Source organism: Myxine glutinosa, chromosome 1 (genome assembly GCF_964187855.1).
Source record: "Myxine glutinosa chromosome 1, kmMyxGlut1.1, whole genome shotgun sequence".
NCBI classification, from domain to species: Eukaryota; Metazoa; Chordata; class Myxini; order Myxiniformes; family Myxinidae; genus Myxine; species Myxine glutinosa.
The window spans coordinates 174,039,911-174,062,092 of NC_136261.1; the positions used below are offsets into that span (position 1 = coordinate 174,039,911).

The 22,182-nt window shown below is 42.8% G+C and overlaps 1 protein-coding gene across 2 annotated transcripts in view; it reads right to left on the bottom strand.

Moving 5' to 3' along the window:
- Positions 1 to 1,576: 1,576 nt before the first annotated feature.
- The window catches only part of LOC137431340 (transcriptional coactivator YAP1), a 56,576-nt gene continuing 35,970 nt past the window's right edge, over positions 1,577 to 22,182 (bottom strand). For both annotated transcript variants that reach the window (XM_068122580.2, XM_068122572.2), the window contains 4 exons: positions 14,308 to 14,420; positions 11,073 to 11,209; positions 7,827 to 7,952; positions 1,577 to 6,275 (listed from right to left, as the gene is read on the bottom strand). In XM_068122580.2, coding sequence (XP_067978681.2) covers positions 6,124 to 6,275; positions 7,827 to 7,952; positions 11,073 to 11,209; positions 14,308 to 14,420 — 528 coding nt within the window. In that variant the 3' untranslated portion in view covers positions 1,577 to 6,123. The remainder of the gene's footprint in view (positions 6,276 to 7,826; positions 7,953 to 11,072; positions 11,210 to 14,307; positions 14,421 to 22,182) is intronic.

Consider the following 22,182-nt stretch of genomic DNA (forward strand, 5'->3'; position numbering starts at 1 on the left):
CTTCACCGATTGCTGTTTCTGAATTCTGCTTTATTATTCCATTTTTTTTGGGGGATGTTTAAACAAACCTTGTAAATTATTATATGTGCCTCGAAGAGGACAAAAGGAACTTAATTATACACCTTTTTATACACCTTGCTGTTTCTGAATTCTGCTTTATTATTCCATTTTTTTGGGGGGGGATGTTTAAACAAACCTTGTAAATTATTATATGTGCCTCGAAGATGATTGGTATCAAAGGTCATGGCTATCGCTAAGTTATTCCAAACTGTAATGCACACAAGTATAACGAAGATTAAACTTTCAAAGCAATGACTGCCAAAAGGGAAATGCTAAAGAAATCTCCACAAGTCAAAAAACGAGATTCTATTGTTGCTTTTGTAGTGATTTAAACTCTTCGATCTGATATACCATACTGTTACAGAGCGTTGGTTCTGCCGAAGCAGTTTCTCGGCCTCGAGTCTTACTGGGTCGTTTGCCATCCCTCTCCCAGCAGTATTTATGGCAGGAATTTGGAATTTGTTCAGGGTGCCAGCGATAGCTCGCCAACTCTTCGCGAAGGACACCGTGGGATCTTTACGTCCACCCGAGGGACGGCACACACATTGATGCCTGTGAAACACCAGGATGACAGTTTATAGCTGGGCTGAGATTCGAACCCAGGCTAGACCATGATGTTTTTATCTACTTGTTGTTTCGGCTTCATCGTGAAGAAGAAGAAGAAGAAAACCGCTCCTTTTCAGATGCATAGGGCTGTCAAAACAGTTTCCTAGGCTCGGGGGCAAAATCCTGGATGGGCAGCCACTCTGACGCCAGATACTCGGGTGGCTCATTCTTCCCAGTGAACTGGTACTCAATTTGCTGACCTCGGAAGGATGACAGGCTGAGTCAACCCCCCTGGCGTTAATTCAACGATCGACCAGGATTCGAACTCAGGATCCGAGGATCCCAAGTCAGCACCAGGCTTCTTTTATCCACTGCAAACCACACAATCTGAATATTGCCCTTGGACATTCATGTAAGGTTGTGGTCAGTCGCAATTTGTATGACGTCACAATCAATGTGTTTTTGTTTAGGCTAGTAGATAGAAGAGGCTGGATCAAACATGGGCATTAAGAGAAATGGAAGAGGAGTTGCTGGAGAGGATACATGAGTGTTTAAGTGTATTTCCAGAGTATCCCTAAGAGAGCGGTTGAGGAATGAGGAGCTATGCAAGAGAGCCGGAGTTGCATGTATTACATAAATGATTAGAGAGGTTAGGTTGCGGTGGTTTGGACATGTGATGAGGAAAAAGGATGAGGAACTAATCAAGAAGGTATGGAATGAGCCAATTAAAGGGGAAAGATCAAGAGGAAACAGAGATTATGGTGGAGGGATGTAGTGGAAAGATATTTGAAGAACAAATGATTGAGAGAAGATCACGGAGGAGAATGGAGAAGGTGGATCCAAGTAGTCGACTCCTAACTGATGGGATTGAGTCTTAAGAAAGAAGAAGATGCCTCGACTCTGTACACAAAAAAAAAAAAAAAAAAAGATAGAAGAGACTAATTCTCAATCCAACAAAAAGGAGACAATATTTATAGCATAAAATGTGATTTATTTCATATTTTTTTTATCACATAAGCCCACAACTTTTACTTAATGCAACTAGAAGAAAAATAAAACAAACTTTCAATCTTAAGAAATCTTGGGTTGAGATTTCTTCGCTGCACTGTTATGCCCAAAATGTCTATGCCTAGAAACACCACTTCCTTAACTGAGCACCTGTGAGCTTTATATCATTGGTTTATCCGATGTTCAGCTATGGGTTAATGTCTGTACCTTCAGTGAAAAACAGCCACACAACAATCATATAAAGGTGTGAAATCAACGCAAACTCCGTGAACCTAGTTCATGCAAACCCAGAATGGTTTCGTATTTGAAATCACATTTCAAATGGAAACTTTGTTCATTGGCCGGTAAAGCATTGTATGTTTTCTTTTCACCAAAACGGTTTTCTGCTTGCGACATTACCGTGTCTTCCGTCGTAAGCAGGTTAAATATGAGCATGGTTTGTTCAGCAATCAATGCAGGTAATGTACCACAGCACCCCTTGTTGGAACGTGGACCTTTTGATAGATTTTGTGTGAATTGTAAAATATACAGTGGCCTGCAAAAATATTCACCCCCTCCCAAAAAATCCACATTTAGATGAATTACAAATTATGTCGAAAATAATTTCCAAATTAACTTTTTGAATTCATAACTGAAAAGATCAAACTAAACACTTGTAGATGAAGGAGGTTACATGTCAAGAATACTTACAAAAAACATGTACAAATTAAAATTCACTGGTTGCAAAAGTAGTAAACCCCTTCGGTCAGTACTTGGTGGAAGCACCGATAGCAGCAATGACTGCTACTAGTCTTTTTGGGTCGGTCTCTACCAACTTTGCACAGTGAGATGGCAAAAGCTTTCCCCATTCTTCACTTGAAAATTGCTCTAGTTCTGCCAACTTTGATAGGTATCGTCAATAGACTGCAATCTTCAAGTTGCACCATCAATGTTCAATTGGGTTCAAGTCAGGACTTTGACTGGGCCACTCAAGAACATTTATTTTCTTATTCAGCCACTCCAGTGTGGCTTTAGCTTTGTGCTTCGGATCATTGTCTTGCTGAAATGTGAATCTCCTACCCAGTTTCAGATTCATGGCTGACTCAAGTAGGTTTTCATCAAGGATTCGATTCTCCTGTGCTTTGCACCGTCCATTGTCCCTTATATACTAACAAGCTTGCCAGGCCCTGCTGATGAAAACCAACCCCATATCATGATGATGCCACCACCATGCTTGACAGAAGGGATGGTGTTGACTGAGTGATGTGCAGTTAGGCTTGTGCCAGATGTAACACTTTAAATTCAGACCAAATGTTCAATTTTTATTTAGTCTCACCACAAAACATTTCTCCACATGCCTGCAGTATCATTAAGATGCTTTTACGCAAAGTCCATACGAGCTTTTAGATGCGTCTTTTTAAGTCATGGCTTCTTTAATGCCACCTGTCTATAGAGACCACTTTTGTGAAGGGAATGTGATATTGTATTGTTGATTGATGAACATATTGTTGGTTGATGAACACTGACTCCCATCTCAGACATAAAGCCTTGCAGATCTTTCAAAGTCGTTGTTGGATTTACAGTGACATCCCAAACCAGTTTCCTGCTGAGTTGCCCTGCTGCTGAGTTTGGATGGGCGACCTGACTTGTGTCGGGTCTGGGTGGTGTGATAAGTCTTCCACTTCTCAATGATGGATTTCATCATACTCAAAGGGATAATGAGTGATTTTGAAATCTTCTTATAATCTACTCCTGAACGGTGCTTCTCCACCACTTTATGTCTGACTTCTTTGGAAAGTTCCTTGGTCTTAATATTTGCCTTTTTGGTTGACCAAGTGAGTTGCACCTTAAAACTCCTTCGATAAGTGGAAGAGCTTAATTTTGAAGTTGAACCACTGATTACATATTGGTGAATCCTATTACAATTGTTTTTTAACCTTTCAAACAAATAATTTTCTCCTGAAGTGATATAGGGGTTAATGAGGGAAATGGGTTGAATATTTATGTTTCTGAGCATCATATGATTTTCTCTGTTAATGTAACTTATTCACATTTTATCTGCATTTTTTAGCTTTATCACTTTGGAGTAGTTTGTGAAGGCTCTACATATGTTTTAAGTCTGATTTGATAGCATCATGAAATAAGCTCAGGTGGCATCAAAATGTGAAAACTTTGGAGTAGGGTGAATACCTTTGCAGGCCACTGTCGTTTTCTAACAGCCCAATGTTGGTTTCAAGGTGAGCCGAGGTACTCACAATTTTGAGGAACGTTTCTTGCTCTACAAAAAAAGTTAATTTTGTGCAGAAGTACCTTTTTTCCCTGCTGAATACAAACTTTTGTTCATCAAGACATTTGCAAACACAAACCTGTGTAAACCTAAATTCAGATAATCAAATTTTTCCCCATGCTCACAACATGTCTTATATTTTACATACTCATGTACGTCCACAAAATACACACACGCATGCAATGCGACAAAACAAAAAAATATCACAACAGTCGATTAAAAAAGACAAAATAAAAAAGAAGCAAGTTATTAATTCACAACCATCTCGTTAACTCAATATAACAAGGTATTTTTGTCACTAGATCTCTCTACCAGGATTCAGTAGAAAACAAGGGTCAACATCATTCCTTCGGTCAACATCATTCCTTCTCCAGAGCAAGTGCAAATCCATGTGGTCTGATTACGGCCCTCTAGTGGCACTCCAAGCTGTGTATTTCCATTTGATCACGTCAGGACTCTGGGCTGGCCATTTGCGAATTTTCCATTTTGTCCTCAAACAAATTACTTACAAACACGTATCGGTGCATTGTGATGCTGGTAAATGCAACAGCCGTCACCGTAGTAGTTCGGCATTGTGCACATCACAAAAAGACATTTGTAAAGCATGTGGATGTTAAAGGGGCCATTTCAAGTCTATGAATGCTGCACTAAAATGTTTGGTTAAAAAATAACCAAAAAATATAAATATAAAGCATTACACAGTGCTAATTAGGGGCAAGATTACACAATATATTTCCACCGCCATTGTACACTGATCACAGACGGTCTGGATTGCTTTCAGTATCAACTATCAATAATATTCCAATCTGCATATAACCATCACGAGCAACTGACGTGTAATAGCAAGTTCAGAAACCAACCAGTTGATCGATGCATTGTGTGTACGCAAAAAATAAAAACTCAAAAAAATAAAAATAAATAACAACAACATTAATAATAACAAGAGCATTATTTCTTATTCCTCTTATTACTGTTATTTTGATTTTGAAATTTAAGGCCATGCACATAAAAATGTTTCATTCATGGCAGGTTTTCATTCTTTCATTTCATTCTTGGACATGTAGTTTGTTTGTTTTAAAAAATAAAAAGATATATGAAAATTGTAGTGACTAAATAATGGATACACAAAATCAATTGGAACGGCTTGTGTGGATTATAACAACATGAAGAAATTGAAACAAAAGAGGTGTGCATACAAAAATGAAGAAAGTGTTCCATTGATAAATATATATATATATATAAATGTGAGTCAACTCGGAAACTTCACAACTCTGAAAGGGAATGGATATTGGGAGGGAACAAGTGAAGGGAAATGATTGGGAGAGAGGTCAGTAAGTAGAGACAGGATCAACTGGAGGAGGAGATTTTCAAATGAATAAGCGAAACAAGCAGGGTAGTTGGGGTAGAAGACCATGGAAGAGGAGACGGCCAGAACAGGGAAAGTATAGTGTTTTTGAAGGAGATGAGGGGGAGTGGGCACATAAGCAAGAGTGAATATGTTCAAAAATCAATGGAGTAAGAGGGTAAGGGAAAGCAAAAAAAGGGTCGGAAAGAAAGAAAGAAAGATGTTGGCATTTGGAAGTCCGGAAAGCTTGAAGGGAAAGAGAAAGTAAAGCAAATGAAGACCAGCAAAGGGGTAAAATAAATTCTAATTGAACAAGCTGCAAAGTATGGTCAAACCCCTTTCTGGCCGTCTGGTACTATGTATCCTGGAACCACCATTCCCCTAGTGGACAAAATACCACCACCCAGGATCTTTGACAGTTGAATCCAAATGGTGTTAGCGTTTAACTGATGGACCACTTGACTTTTAATACATGCTTTAAACGCATTAAAAATACAATCAAAACAAAACGATTGTTTAAAACTCTCATAGAAGAAGCAACCATGCACAAAGGACAAAGGCAAGTGGCAGTTATTTTAGTCCTTATCAATTGTTCATTTCTGACTTGTCCATTTTAAACATAAATGGGCCACAAACAAGCTACTACAGCAACCAAAGTCGTACCGTATACTGTATACATGGTTCAGTGGTAGGATTGACCTACCATTTAGTTAATAATTCTACATAAAACTTTCAACTGAAATAGTAACTACGATAAAATGGCTAAAAGACGGTACAATTGTCTTGTGGGGTTTGCAGACACAACATCGCACTGTGACGAGGCAAACGAGGTGCCATTCATGAAATGGCTTGAAAAATGCTGCACATTCCATGTCTCATTCCTTCACTTAATCTCGTTTCAAATCCAGGTTACAAGGGGGTCACGAGGCGGGGCCATCTCTACAGACACATCAGCCAAGAGATCAGAAGTCAGGGAATCAGGTAGACAGGAAGTGATGTCATCATCAGGAGGAAAGGAAAGAAGAAGCGCTGTGGCCTGCTCTAGGTAACCTGAGGAAAAGGGAAATGGTCATGAGTTGTTGGTTGTCTGAAACAATGGAAGGTATAGCTAAGATATACAAATGAAAAATCCACTTACTCTACACAACTTAGTGAATAAAAGAAGAGATCTAAATACGCTACAAAGAAGCGATCTACAACTACATGCATAAATGGGTGAGTTGTGTGTGTGTGTGTGTGTGTGTGTGTGTGTGTGTGTGTGTGTGTGTGTGTGTGTGTGTGTGTGTGTGTGTGTGTGTGTGTGTGTGTGTGTGTGGGGCATACTTTTGTGTCTATTAATTGCGTACATCAATTACGTACTATATAAATGTACCTGTTGACTATTTAGACTGCTGAGACCCCTTCGACCTTTGAATACCTTTTAAGAACCCTAAGATCGTCCAATTGGCCAACATCTTTGTTCCTTTCACATTTCTTTCTACTTTTTCATATTTCTCTTTATTCATTCTAATTCTCGCTTCTTCTTTATTTCTGTCTTTCTTTGTCTATCTGTCTTAGGAGAAGTTAATTCTTGCAGAAAATTTTCTGTAAGGTTCACTTGGCTGTGCCTGGATGGGTTTGAGGGTAGAGGAGTAGCAGCTGAAACCCAAATCCTATCCAGGTTCCTCCTGATGACTCCATCTTTGCTCTTTACTTCTTATGGATCCTTCTGATGACTACAATGCAGTATTTGGTTTTCCATTTCATCCTTAAGTGCCACAAAACCCCTAAAGACCCAGAGGACCCAAAAATCCCCAGGGACCCATAAGACACCGAAGACCCAAAATACCCCCGATTCCGGCAGGCAGGTATGCTACAAGGTGGTGAAGGCCAATGAAAATTTGGTCCAATGCACCAATGGGCCCCTAGTTATAGGCAAACAGATGAGATGTTATTCCCAGGAATCTGCTGCATAAGAAGAAGAATAAAATGGCTTTTAACTTGGCAGTTAAAAAGGGGAAGCAAAAAAATTGGTTAGAGAGGCTTAGTTAAGGGAAGGAAAGTCAAGGGATTAATTGGCCACTCCTTAATTTTCACATGTCATATGTAAAATGGCATAAATAAAAAACAAAATGTTTGAGAGACTTCAAAGATGAATAATATTTTCTGCTGAAATAACTTCCAGTTGGGATATTCGTACTTGTGCGTAAAAAAGCCATCAGTAACAAAAGCAATTGCCTTATAGGGCAAGGATCTGGACGACAGTTAGACCACGCAGCAGTCTTTACCGAGGGATATGCATACAATGTGCACTGGCTGTTAAGTAGCCTTGTAAAGGATGGAGGGGATGGGGGGCGTGAAGGGGGTCACAAGTCCTCGATATATGGTGTCGAGATCCTACCAAGTAATTGATGCAGTTTTGGTGCGTTTTTTTACTTATCCAATTTGCATTTGAGACAGGAAGTGAGCACCTTGGTGAGATGGCCAGTTGTCACTGCCCATGTGGGCTGTTGTTGGATGTTAGTTGCTAGATACATTAAAGAATTAACGAGATGCCTGTAGTGTTTGACATTTACAGAATTTACATTTAAATGTACAGAAGGTGCAGAATGCACAAGATACCTGTAGGATTGAGAGATGGGGCCGTTATTGTGCAGTTTGCTGGGGTTAAATGGCATGATCCCAGTCCATCCTGTGGTGTTAGAGTACATAATCCAATTCCCTGACTTGGAAATCCACTGCAAGAACCTGGCAACGTCAGAGACATGAATGGTATCAGGATCATTTGAAAAATAAAATTCCGTTGCTGAATGATAATACAGCAACGATTTATCAAAAAATCCCATTCAGACAGTAGTGTGGAGAATGCATATGTATGCAGGAAAGTGGCATGGGCTGTGAGGAACACATGTTTTGGGAAAACCTCTCAGATGATTATGGGTAAAAACATGCACAGAAAGGCACTTTCAGAAATGCACACCCACATGAGCACTCACAGCAACACGCAGACACACTTGGCAGCATGCAGGCACACTCCGCAGCATGCAGGCACACTCAGCAACTCAGGCACACTTGGAAACTCGAGTCTGGCATTTCACTTAGGCTGACTGGAATGGTCTTCAAGCAGCTATCAATCATCTGGACTTGTCTCCCATCTCTACTGCCTCTGACATCAACTCTTCCTGGGAATTCTTCCAAAGTAAACTGCTCTCTCTCATGCACAGATTGATCCCATCTCGTCTTCAGTTGTCATACCCTTCCTCCCATCCATGGCACACTGAATCTTGAGGTGAGGCAGTTGCCATGAAACAACTTGCCTTTGCCTCTTGGAAGGCTAATCCAACTGTAGGCAATCTTCCTTTCACAAAGCTTGGAACAAGTGTTTCTACCCTCAGGAGAGCGAGGAAGTATGATCGCTCTACTCTCAAGACTGAACTCTCAAACATGTTTACCTCCTCCAAATCCTGGTGGTGTTTTTGGTCAAATATGTTTCTGGTGTTTGTTCCCCTTCCATCCCCACCCCTACCTCAAACGGCTACATAGGTGACACTGCACGTGAAAAAGCCGAATGCCTCAACTCGGTGTTTGCCTCAAAAGCTTGTGTCCTGAACCCATCTCTCTCTGTACCCACCTTAACCAGTCGAACCCAGCTGCTCCTGGACTCTGTGTTCTTCTCTCCCAACAAGGTGGAGAAGTTTCTGTCAAACCTCGACTCTGATTCTGCAACTGGACCAGACGGCATCAGCCCACGGGTCCTAAAATCCTGCTCTGCTGCTCTATCTCACCCTCTCTCTGTTCTCTTCACCCTCTCTTTTGCTCAAGGTCATCTGCCATCAGTTTGGAAATCAGCTAACATTACCGCTTTACACAAAAAATGTGCAAAAACAGATCCTTGCAACTACAGACCAATCGGCCTGCTCCCAATAAATCAGCAAAGTCATGGAATCAATCATCGCCTCTGACATCAAATCCTTCCTCTTCTCCAATGGCTTGATCTCAGATCATCAATTCGGATTCAGACCAGGTCACTCTACTCTGGACATGCTGCTTCTGCTGTCTCAACAATGGATGGAGGTCCTCAATGCCAAACAGGAAATCAGAGCTGTCTCCCTTGACATATCACGTGCCTTCAATACGGTCCAGCACCCCACCCCGCTCACCAAACTCTCCTCGTATGGTATCTATGGAAACCTCCACGTATGGCTTACGGACTTCCTCACCGGTCGTAGTCAACGTGTGGCCCTGAATGGAATTCTCTCATCTCCCCTTCCTGCTCAGGCTGGAGTTCGTCAAAGCAGTGTTCTGGGCCCTGTGCCTTTTCTAGTCTTCATCAATGATCTCTCCGACTCTCTGGAAAATCTCTCTATCTCTTTGCTGATGACTCCACTCTCTGCCGCTCCATATCTCAACCCTCAGATTGGCAGGCAGCAGCCTCTTCACTCTCTGCAGACCTGGACAATATCACAGACTGGTCAAACAAGTGGAACATGTCTTTCAATCCTGACAAATCTCACACTCTCACTTTGTCTCTCCGAAAAGGCCGTCTGGACAACCCTCCCATCTACTTTCTGAACAATCCTCTTGCATCACTCAAGCTTTTGGATCTCACTATCAACCAGATAAAACCACATTTCCAAGCTGGCCTCCAAAGCCAGTCGCCAACTGGGCATCCTCCATTGTGCAAAGTCCTTTCTGGGCACTTCTGAGCTCCTCACCACATACAAAGCTTTCATCCGCAGTTCAATGGAATACTGCTCTCCCCTCTGGGCGGGTGCTCCTGCGTCACACCTAGATCGGCTTCACGCTGTTGAAACCAAAGCATTCATAATCATTCAGAATCATTGGAATCTCCCACGATGAAGCTGATTCTGAGGGCCTTTCTCTCTCACCACAGGCAGGTAGGTGGTCTTTCTGTCTTCTACCGACTCCTTTCCGGCCTTGCTCCCCCTGCTCTGTCTGTGCTCTGTCCCCCAAATATTCCTGCACGACGCACAAGATCTGCCAGCAACCCTCTTCTGGTGAAACTGCTAAAATCAAGACTCTGCTCACCTTCACTCTTTCATTCCTCTTTTCTCCCGCCTCTGGAACAAACTCCCATACTCTCTTCAATCCCTCGACTCCCTCCAGGTCTTTAAAACAGCTGTTCACCACCGTCTCTTGTCTTCCCCCATCCAAAACCTTGATCTTTTCTACTCCCGTTAAAACACGCCAAATCCGCCTCTTTCAATCCCCAACGTCTTTCCTGAAATTCCTAGGAGTGAAATTCCTAGTAGTGTTCATTTGCTTTATACCGTGTACCCCTCCCAACCTCCCCAGCCCTCCCCCTTCCACAGATATATTGACATCCCTGTTCTCTACTGTTGTTGTGCCTGTGTGATTTCCTCTCTCTCCTCTTCTTGTCTCCCGCTCCCTTCATTGTATGTTTTATGTGTCTGTGCATGTTTTCATGTTCAATGTGTTAGCTCTTACACGAGCCTCTATTCTGTATACAAAAAAAAACAAAAAACTCAGGCACACTCACCAAAGCTCAGATAATCTCAGCAACACAAGGCACCCTCAACAACACACAGCCGCTCTCAGCAATGCGCAGGCACACTCGGCAATACGCAGGCATACTCGGCAGCATGCAGACACAATCAGCAAAGCCCAGATAGTCTCAGCAACACAAGGCACTCTCAACAACACACAGGCACTCTCAGCAATGCGCAAGCACACTCACCAATGCACAGCCACACTCAGCAATGCATGGGCATGCACACACCCACAATCTTCTCAGATTTATGATTAGCATCAGACTGCAAAATGTTTTAGGATGCTTGCCAAACATTTGCTTTCCAACTTTATGTCCAAAACCTATCACCTTCCTACCACTTTGCCGATGTCTTGTAATTCCGGTGTCCATCTCCTCAAGGCCACCAAGTAGTTCATCAGGGGTGCGAGATAAACAGTATGTTCCAAGGCCCAAACCACTGTCTGCACTGGCCTCTCTGGAGTGCATTGCACCACTGCATAAAAATACATGGAAATTTGCAAGCATGATTATTTACATTTGGTCTGATGCCTTTTTGTGCATTTTTTATGAATTAGCGTGGATTGGTTTGCTATGCTAGCCTCGCCACACGTCGCTACTGAGACACAGGCCTGTATTAACTTTGGATCAGACCGTGCATGACACCATAAATAATATTAGATCAGATCATTGAAAAGATCAGACCGTGCCTCGCCATTATAAATGCCCTACAATCGAATTTACTTCCTTAATGGTGTCGGGGGAGGGGGCAATATTGCATGTAATAACATTAATATTATGTTCTCATTTTCATTGCATTAATATTATTAACATTAATATTATACTCTTATGTAATGCTCACTTATTATTATTATTATTATTATTATTATAATAATAATTAATAACATTCTCACTCTCAATTATGCTATTATCAATAATGTTGTTATTACTCTTGTTATTATAAGCAGCCTTGGAAAAATGCCATGAAAAAACGTGACGAAAGTGGCAGGAAGGGTTGTGGTATTAACCATGCTGGGGTATATATAGACTCCAGTAGATCTTTGCTCAGGTGCATTCGTCACCACGATAAGCAGAGATTGCCTCATGGATGTCAGGATTCCTCCAAATTTCTTACAGTTTAATTGTTGTTGGTGTTGTTTCGTATGCAGCCTGTGGCTGCTGTTTGCATCATTTCTCTGGAAGTGCATCTGTGCCACTGATGCAGTGCCCCAATTAACAGTGAGCTGGTACTCAATTTGCCGACCTTGGAAGGATGACAGGCTGAGTCAACCCCCCTGGCATTAATTAAACAATCGACCGGGATTCAAACTCAGAATCCTAGGATCCCAAGCCAGCACCCTAACCGCTAAGCCAACACCAGGCTCTTTCAGTTTCATGTTAAGCGGCATTAGCGACTGTTTAAAAAGGTAATCATACGTGTTTGTGGTTTATAATATTTTTTACTTCTGATAAAGGTTTTCCACGACACAGCACAATAAGCTATTTATAAACGTTAACATGGTGTTTGTCCAAGGAGGAAACCTCTTGAGGAGAGGGAATATAATGAGTATTAATATTGCTTTGTAATAACATTAATATTATCCTATTATTATGAGTGTTGCTATTACTTTTGTTATTAAAAGCCACCTTGGACAAACGCCACAATAAGCTATTTTAATATGGCTGTACACCTCAACACGCAACCCCCTGGCGGGAAAACCCACTTGGGGTGAGAACGGGGAATTAAATTGCTGTAACACGTCCATCCGTGTAATCCCCTCGTTTCCCTGTCAAGTTTGGTTGCGATTGGATAAATAACGACTGAATGTATCTCGGTATGATTACGTTGTAATTTGTATTAAAATTAAATTTGTATTAAAATGTGCCACATGATTAAATTGTATTAAAATTGTAATAAAAAACAAAATAGGATAATATCAATGCGTACTTTAGTATGATAAACAAAGTAAGCATTTTAAAACCATTCACAACTTACACTGAAAGAATGAGAAATTGAGTGAAACATATATCTTTCTCAGTGTGGCTGGTTGGCTGTGAAATTGAAAATAACAACTAAGATGTTTTCTTTGATCTGTTGGTATAATGTACCGGCATATGGCTTACAAGACTAATTATTGATCCACAGGCCCAGAATTCAGATTTCAACAATAAATCTCAATGAAAGTGATACAAGTCTCTGCATTTATATACTTCTCTTTCACACTTTGATCTGTCCTCAAATCATTTTGACAGCAGACTTGATATGAAAGTGTCAAATGAATGTCCTTTTTTGCAGGTCTCCCATTATGCAGGAGAGATTTTGGGGATTTTTTCAGTTTACATTTCCATGTGTTTTTGTTTTGATCCACTTTAGCTTTGTACACCTTACTTGGGTTGGGTGTGGAGGATGGCCCCACATTCTCCACGCATATGGCATGTCCAGCCCATCCTAGCTGGCCTTTAAGAAGCATTACCTCCATGTTGTGCATAATTGCATGCTGACGGATCTCTTCATTGCAAATTATGTCCTACCACATGATCCCCTATAACGGTTCTCATTTGGCAAAGTTTAGTCTTGGAGAGGAATTCAATACAGCATTGATGAAGGCACCCCAATTCACTGTCATACAAGAGGACAGACAACACCAGAGTTTGGTACATCTTATTGAACAGTCACCTGATAATACGTTATGGTAAAAGCCCTTGCTCAAGAGAATGCCACATAGCTACTTGGGCGGTGTATTGGCAACAAACCGCTCCCTCAATCGCTCCTGAAACTAAAATAAAAATAACCCAGGTTTGAAACAAAAACATGTGTGTGCACTGCTTATGTGCACATGTATACATCATGGTTATATAGCTCAGATACATTACAATTTCACTGGCCCATAGGCTGACATCAGAGGCCTGAAGCCTGAGGCCTATATGTATTGTGGCCTTCACAAGGCCCGTGATGCCTCACAGCTCCAACCTTTCGATATTTGATGATCCTTTTAAGTCGCGTTGGTGGTTTTACACTGAATGGAAAACTTATAGGGAGGGCATGGTGATTGTGAACATGACAATTCTGAAGATGTGTATGGCTTCGCATTGCACCAAAATGGCATCCGTATGATTTTTCGAGGTTACATTTCTGGGCGGAGTCAGGCCAGCTGTCCAACCAATGGGTGGAAAGGAGCGCTACGCACGGACAGATGGACGAACAAGTGAATGATAAAATAGATCGTATCTTTAGTTATCTCAACTATTCTCCTCCAGAAAGCCCACTGGCTTTCAGGCAAAGCAGGTTCTGTAATTTCTGAGGCTGTTAAAGAAAATCTTGGTGAGTATTATGCTTGCTATGTAGAAGAGTGATATTCCTCTGTAGTTTCTGCATTTCCTTTCAATACCTTTTCTCGTTAGATGTAGTGATGATTAGATCATCGTTTCAGTCCTGGCACAGATTTTCATCTTTTCACATCTTGTGGATTAATTCGAGCAATTTGCTTTCCAGAACAAAGCTTCCATCCTCAGCATTCATGATCATCATGGTGCCTTTTCTTGCACAACAACTTCGGTTACAAAGTTGAAACACCACTGACCGATCATGCTTACCTGGGCTGAAATTCTGAGGGGGTTTGAGTGGGTAAGACCCTTATGCCTCCAGCCGCAGTGCTCGTACGCTGGCTAGTACAGTTACTCAGCACACCCTCCGTCAAAATCTTCTCCTAGGGACAAAGTAAAGAGAGAGAGAGGGATAAACCCTGGAGTTACACAGGCTCACACATGTACATACTGTATATAGGTTATTCACAATAACGTTAAAAAAACACAACATTGAATTATATTGCAAAACAAAGTTTAATTTGGCAGAGTTCATGCGAAGTGGAAATGGATTTGCATGCAATGTGTTTCTGTGCGCAACATTGAAGATGTTAACATTATTAATGCACACAAAATCTGCAATGAGATGTTACATAAACTAGAAATAACATTTCCAAGACCATTCTGCTCACTTTTGATTTCCAGATGTAGAGAATGACAACGAAGGAAGAACTAAAGCAGTATATACCCAGCTAACACAACACTGTTGGGCCAACATTGGAAAATAGACGCCATGATTGCAACCAATGGACGACGTCGGGCCAATGTTGAAAAATAGACGTCACAATTGCAACGAATAAACAACGTCACCCTGACGTCAACAATGCGCTTGTGACCAATTGACCAAATGCCAACGTTGGCCCAACGATGTTGTGTTAGCTGGGTAGACAGAGTATAGGGAAGAAAAACCACCTTTAGAGGCCATTTTTTCCCCGCAAGCGGGGGTTGGCCTTTTTCGGGAACCGTGGTTGTTGTTGTTTTTCGGTCCCCTTTTTGAAGCAATGTTTTACGGCCGGATGCCCTTCCTGACGCCAACCCTTTTTGCCGCCTTTAACGACAAGCAGGGAATTACCAGTGAACTGGTACTCAATTTGCCGACCTCGGAAGGATGACAGGCTGAGTCAACCCCCCTGGCGTTAATTCAGCGATCAACCGGGATTCGAACCCAGGATCCTAGGATCCTAAGCAGGCACCCTAGCCGCTAGCCCAACACCAGGGAGCCCAACACCAGTATAGGGAAGAACGAAAGAATATATTCTTCATTCAATTCACCATGCATTTCGAGGAGTTTGATTAATTGCATTTGTTTGAATTAGACTATGAGATTAAAGGTAACCTAATTATTTGAGGTTCAACTTCAACCATATTAATGGCTTGCAATAATGCTGTGTCTCTGAGGCTTTCACTTTCCATCCACTAATGGACAATCTATAGCACTTGTAAACCGACAGCATGATTTCCCAAATAGTTTTTGATTTATCCTCTGGTACAAAACATAACCGGCTATGTGGTGAAGTGACAGAAGAAAATATGAAATGAATGAATGATCGTTTTAAGGCCATTTTTCCCCGCTAGAGCAGGGGTTAGCCTTGCGGGCCCCATGACAATCATGGTTCCCTGTTTGAGGCAATGTTTTTTTATGGCCGGATGCCCTTCCTGACGCCAAACAAAGTGACAGAAGAAAGCCGAACAATATTAACCTTTTCATTTTGTACAAGACCTTTTCTTACCAGTTACACAGCAGAGTAATATTTCACCAACAGAACTGACATGCACTATGGTCCTTCCTTCAAATTAGTCCACAAGGCATCAGTGATTGCATAATGGTTATACGAGTACTGGTATAAAATCCTGTCAAAAATGACGGGTTGGAACAGTTTATTCGATGGTGCAGCCTTGTGAGCATGCCAAAGTCTGAAGCCTCGGCCTAGTGTCAGATATGCTAATATCTTCTTTATTAGACATCATACATACATAAATGAACACTCGGTTTACTCTGTGTGCGTTGCACATCATGTGCAGCAAATTTCCCCTCCCTGCACATTGTATTTATTGTTATTTTAAAAAACGATTCTGTACACCTCCCTTGAGGCTCGGTTTGCAAGCCACCGTCTACAATTCCAATAGAAGAGAGATAATTACTCTTATGGAAAATGTTTTCCAGTTTGTTTTATCCTCCAAAATAGACTGCAGTTTGTTTGTTTTTTTTTTTGTTTTTTTTTTTTTTTATTTGTTTTTTTTTTGTTTTTTTTTTTTGTTGTTGTATACAAGATCGAGGCTCGTGAAAGAGCTAACAATAATCACAAAAAAGACAAACCGACACACAAAACACAAAAAAACAAGGGGAGCGGCAGACAAGATGGGGAGAGAGGGGGAAGGACACAAACACAACATTTGAGAGCAGGGACATCGGGAGGACTTGGGGGGAAGTGGGAGAGGAATAAAACATATGAACGCTGCAAGGACTCTGGGGTGAATTACCGGGGGTAGAAAAGATCAAGGTTTTCGATGGGGGAAGATAAGAGATGGTGGTGAACAGCTGTTTTAAAGACCTGGAGGGAGGAGTGGGATTGAATGGAGTGGGGGAGTTTGTTCCAGAGGTGGGAGAAAAGGGGAATGAAAGAGTGAAGGTGAGCAGAGAGCCTAGACTTTGGCAGTTTAACCATAAGAGGGTTGCAGGCAGATCTTGTGCGACCTGAAGGAATATTTGGGGGACAGAGCACAGAGAGAGCTGGGGGAGCAAGGCCAGAGAGGAGTCGGTAGAAGACAGAAAGACCACCAACCTGCCTGCGGTGAGTGAGTGAAAGGCCCTTGGAGTTGACTACATCACAGGAGATTCCAATGATTCTGAAAGCTTTGGCCTCAACAGCGTGAAGCCGAGCAAGGTGTGAGGCAGGAGCACCAGCCCAGAGGGGGGAACAGTATTCCATTGAGCTGCGGATGAAAGCCTTGTATGTGGTGAGGAGCTCAGGTATGCCAAGGAAGGACTTCGCACGACGGAGGATGCCCAGTCGGCGACTGGCTTTGGAGGCCAGCTTGGAAATGTGGTTTTCCCAAGAAAGATCATGGCAGATAGTGAGACCCAAAAGCTTGAGCGACAGAACTTCTTGGAGAGGATTGTTGAGAAAGTAGATGGGAGGGTTGTCCAGTCGGTCCTTTCGGAGAGACATTGTAAGAGTGTGAGATTTGTCAGGATTGAAAGACATGTTCCACTTGTTTGACCAGTCTGTGATTTTGTCCAGGTCTGCAGAGAGTGAGGAGGCTGCAGACTGCCGATCTGAGGGATGAGGAATGGAGCGGCAGATAGTGGAGTCATCAGCAAAGAGATAGAGAGGATTTTCCAGAGAGTCGGAGAGGTCATTGATGAAGACCAGAAATAGCACAGGGCCCAGAACACTGCCTTGGGGAACTCCAGCCAGAACAGGAAGGGAAGATGAGAGAAATCCATTCAGGGCCACACGTTGCCTACGACCAGAGAGGAAATCCGCAAGCCATGAGTGGAGATTTCCCTGAATACCATAGGAGGTGAGTTTGGTGAGCAGAGCTGGGTGCCAGACTGTATCGAAGGCACGTGATATGTCAAGTGAGACAGCTCTGATTTCCTGTTTGGCATTGAGGACCTCCATCCATTGTTGAGACAGCAGAAGCAACATGTCCAGAGTAGAATGACCTGGTCTGAATCCAAATTGATGATCAGAGATCAAGCCATTGGAGAAGAGGAAGGATTTGATATCTGAAGCAATGATGGATTCCATGACTTTGCTGATAATTGGGAGCAGGCTGATTGGTCTGTAGTTGCAAGGATCTGTTTTTGCACCTTTTTTGTGTAAAGCGGTAATGTTTGCTGATTTCCAAGATGCTGGCAGATGACCTTGAGCAAAAGAGAGGGTGAAAAGAACAGAGAGAGGGTGAGATAGAGCGGCAGAGCAGGATTTTAGGACACGAGGGCTGATGCCATCTGGGCCAGTTGCAGAATCAGAGTCGAGGTTTGATAAAAACTTCTCCACCTTGTCAGGAGAGAAGGACACAGAGTCCAGGAGCAGTTGGGTTCGACTGGGAAAGGTGGGAACAGAGAGAGATGGGTTTGGGACACAAGATTTTGAGGCAAACACAGAGTTGAGGCATTCGGCTTTGTCACGTGCGGTGTCAACTGTGTAGCCATTTGAGGTAAGGGAGGGGATGGAGGGGGAACAAACACCAGAAACGGATTTGACCAGACGCCACCAGGATTTGGAGGAAGGAGACAGGTTTGAGAGTTCAAACTTGAGTGTGGAGAGATAGTGCTTCCTGGCACTCCTGAGGGTAGAAACACACTTGTTTCGAGCTTGGTGGAAGGAACTGAGATTGCCTTCAGTTGGATTTGCCTTCCAAGAGGCAAAGGCAAGTTGTTTCAGGGCAACTGCCTCACCACAAGATTCAGTGTACCATGGACGGGAGGAAGGGTAAGACAACTGAAGACGAGATGGGATAAATCTGTGCATGAGAGAGAGCAGTTTGCTTTGGAAGAATTCCCAGGAAGAATTGATGTCAGAGGCATTAGAGATGGGAGACCAGTCCAGTTGATTGATGGCTGCTTGCAGACCGTGCCAGTCGGCCTGAGTGAAATGCCAGACTCGTCGGCGCTGAGGAGGCTCTCTGAGAATGGCCAGTGAGATGTCCACTTTAACAAGCACATGATCAGAAGAACCGATTGGAGCAGAAGAAGAGCAGCAGACATTTGCAGGGAAGTTAGTCATAACCAAGTCCAGAAGAGAAGATACTCCATTGACTGAGATCCGGGTTGGGAAATTGACAGATTGTGTCAGTCCCAATGAGTCGCAGAAGTCCTTTGCTGAGGTGCCATGGCTGGTGAGAGATGAACCCACACCCAGCCAGCTGGCATGATGACAGTTGAAGTCACCACATATGAGGAAGAGAGAGTTTGGATGAGTTGATAGAAGTTGGTCCATGTTGTCCGACAGAGAAATGTAAATGGAGTCATCACTGTTTGGAGGACGGTACAGAACACATATGAACAAAAGGTGGGAGCGGAGAGGAAGCCGTAGCCAGAGGTACTCCTGTGGGTGGGGTGGAGAGAGGGCAGTGCAGGGAGAGTGAGGAAGAGAGTTTTTGATAAAGATAGCCACCCCACCACCAGGACGAGGATCAGGTCTATCGTACCGGAGGAGGGAGTAACCAGGAAGAGATATTAAGGAATCAGAGACATCTTGAAGGAGGAAAGTTTCTGTTAAGCAGATCAAGTCTGGATTTTCAGAAGCAACCTGAATGGAGAGATCAATCAGGTTTGAGCGAAGGCCCCGGATGTTTGAGGTCCATACCGTTAGTGAGGAGAGATGGGGAGCATCGGGTGCAGGACAGGGGAGGGGAGGGGTAGGGTCAGATGAAGGGTGAGAGGGGGATGTAGGAAGAGCAGTTGATAGTGTGTCAGAGATTACAGAGGAGTTACAAGAAAGGGAAGGATGAGGAGGACGAAAGGTTTGATGGTGATGGAATGAGGCACAGTGAGAGTTTGTTTGAGGGGGGGCAGAGGAAAGTAGAAGGTTGGGGGAGGTGGGGGTATGACATAGGAGGGAGAGGAAGTGGGGAGGAGGCAGCTTTGAGAAGGAGGTGGGAGGAGGGAGAATTTGGGAGGGATGGTTGGGGGGGAGATTTGAAGGGGAGGGGCAAGGTGGGAGTTTAGAAAGTGGATGATTAATGAAAGATGCACATATATAACAAATTGGGTTTGTTGTGATTTTCAAGTTAGCGATTCGTTTAAGAACGATGGAGGAGGGATGGAATGAATGAGAATTTAGAGCATGGAGTGATTTGGAATCATAAGAGATTGAATATTTTTTTGAAATGGAATGAGATGAAGAGGAAATTGAAAGGAGCCTTTTAAATAAGAAGAAAAACAGCGTGTTGTAATAAACCACTGAATAAAACAATGAAGGGGATAGTTGAAACATATTTAAACAGAACTGTGAAGAACAATCGTATATTCACAAAAATACCAATGGGGAGAGGAAGCCTAGCGCGACGACCACGAGTCACTTGAACAGGGCAAAAGGTGGAAGGCAAGGGGAAAATGGGGGCGGGGCGAGACAGCGCACGTGGGCAGAGGCAAAAGCACACGAGGAAAAAGGGAAATAAAAGTTTTTTTGGTTGTTTTTTTTTTTTTTTTTTTTTGGGGGGGGGGGGGGGTTACAACGTTAGACAAATAGTAGATGTTTGGTGAAGCTTGGTGGAGAAGGGGAAATCAAAAAAGCGAGCAAAACAGCGAAGGAATGAACAACCTTCGACGGGGGAAGCCTGAGGCTGCAAGGCCTTGCTCGCGACGCGGCAAACAAGCGATTAATATATGAAAGATAAACACCAAGAAACTTCCAAGGGGGACACTATAAGTTCACACACCGAACGATAAATACAGTTTCGACAAAATACAATTGTGAACAGACTTAACTTTGAAAAACGTGGAGACCGTGTGGACCGTCGAAAACCCCTGACCACCGTCTCCAAGATCTCGCGAGATCGAATCTTCACGCGAGATCAGTGAACACATATTCGTGTTAAAAGATTGGCCTTTAAAACCTGACTCAAATCGTCCTTATATATGGACAGACATATGGACAAACGCAGACATTGTGTTTTATATGGTCGATCATTATAATCCACGAATGTGTCAACTATTGTCAGGGGTTTCACTAGCAACCCTCAAAATTCTACTCATTATCAGTAGTATTGTCACTATTATCACATAATCATGTAAAAACAGGCACACCGATTCATGAATGTGTGTGCCATCCCTCGGATGGACGTTAAGCTGGGCGTCCTGTCTGCCAGCATTCGTTGGTGGGCGTTAAAGATGCCATAGTGTCCTCGGCGGAGAGTAGGTAAGCTATCACCGGCACCACGAATAATTTCCAAATTTCTGTCCAAACTAGCAGATGGTAACACATCAGCGACACACACAGATCCTCAGCCAATGAAGCTACCCGCAGCCTTGTGCTACATACCAACGAAGAAGAATCATGCACACAATCAAACAATGAGTATTCATCGTTTACCACATTGACTCAATTACAAACAACTTTCCTTTTCATTTTAAATAAAGACCATATGGGCAATTCCACGGTTACTCACATTACATATACAGTATATATCTATCTATAATTCCAGTAATCTCTGTCTGTACGTTTGTACGTTTGTACGTTTGTCTGTGACCGCTGTTTCTCGACAACCACGGGTCCGATATACTTTTAACTTGCCAGGTATATTGCTGGGGACCCGAGGATGTGCCTTTTCAAGGTTTCATATTAATCGGACAATTACTTACCGAGCTATGTCCAAAAAACGATTCAACCAATCAGAGAGCAGCGAACGATCGCGTGTGCCGAACGTGGCGGGCACACTCTGCCTCGGATGGCACATTTGAGAGCGTATTCATTTATTTCACGTTTGCAAACTATGTTGGCGTTAAACTATGTTTTACAACTAATAAAAACGAATTTGCGATTCATTCGCTTTCCTGCGCGTTTGTGCACGCGATGGCGATTTCTTTACCAAACTCCGGAAGCCGTTCGCTTTGGACCAAACCATTGCATGTAAATAGAGGGGGGGGATTGTCACCACTCGCAAGCCGTTCGCTTTGGACCAAACCATTTCATGTAAATAGAGGGGGGGGATATAATTTTAGATATAGATATAGTACGGGCATGCCCTAGTCTATCTATAATTCCAGTAATCTCTGTCTGTCTGTCTGTACGTCTGTACGTTTGTCTGTGACCGCTGTTTCTCGACAACCACGGGTCCGATATACTTTTAACTTGCCAGGTATATTGCTGGGGACCCGAGGATGTGCCTTTTCAAGGTTTCATATTAATCGGACAATTACTTACCGAGCTATGTCCAAAAAACGATTCAACCAATCAGAGAGCAGCGAACGATCGCGTGTGCCGAACGTGGCGGGCACACTCTGCCTCGGATGGCACATTTGAGAGCGTATTCATTTATTTCACGTTTGCAAACTATGTTGGCGTTAAACTATGTTTTACAACTAATAAAAACGAATTTGCGATTCATTCGCTTTCCTGCGCGTTTGTGCACGCGATGGCGATTTCTTTACCA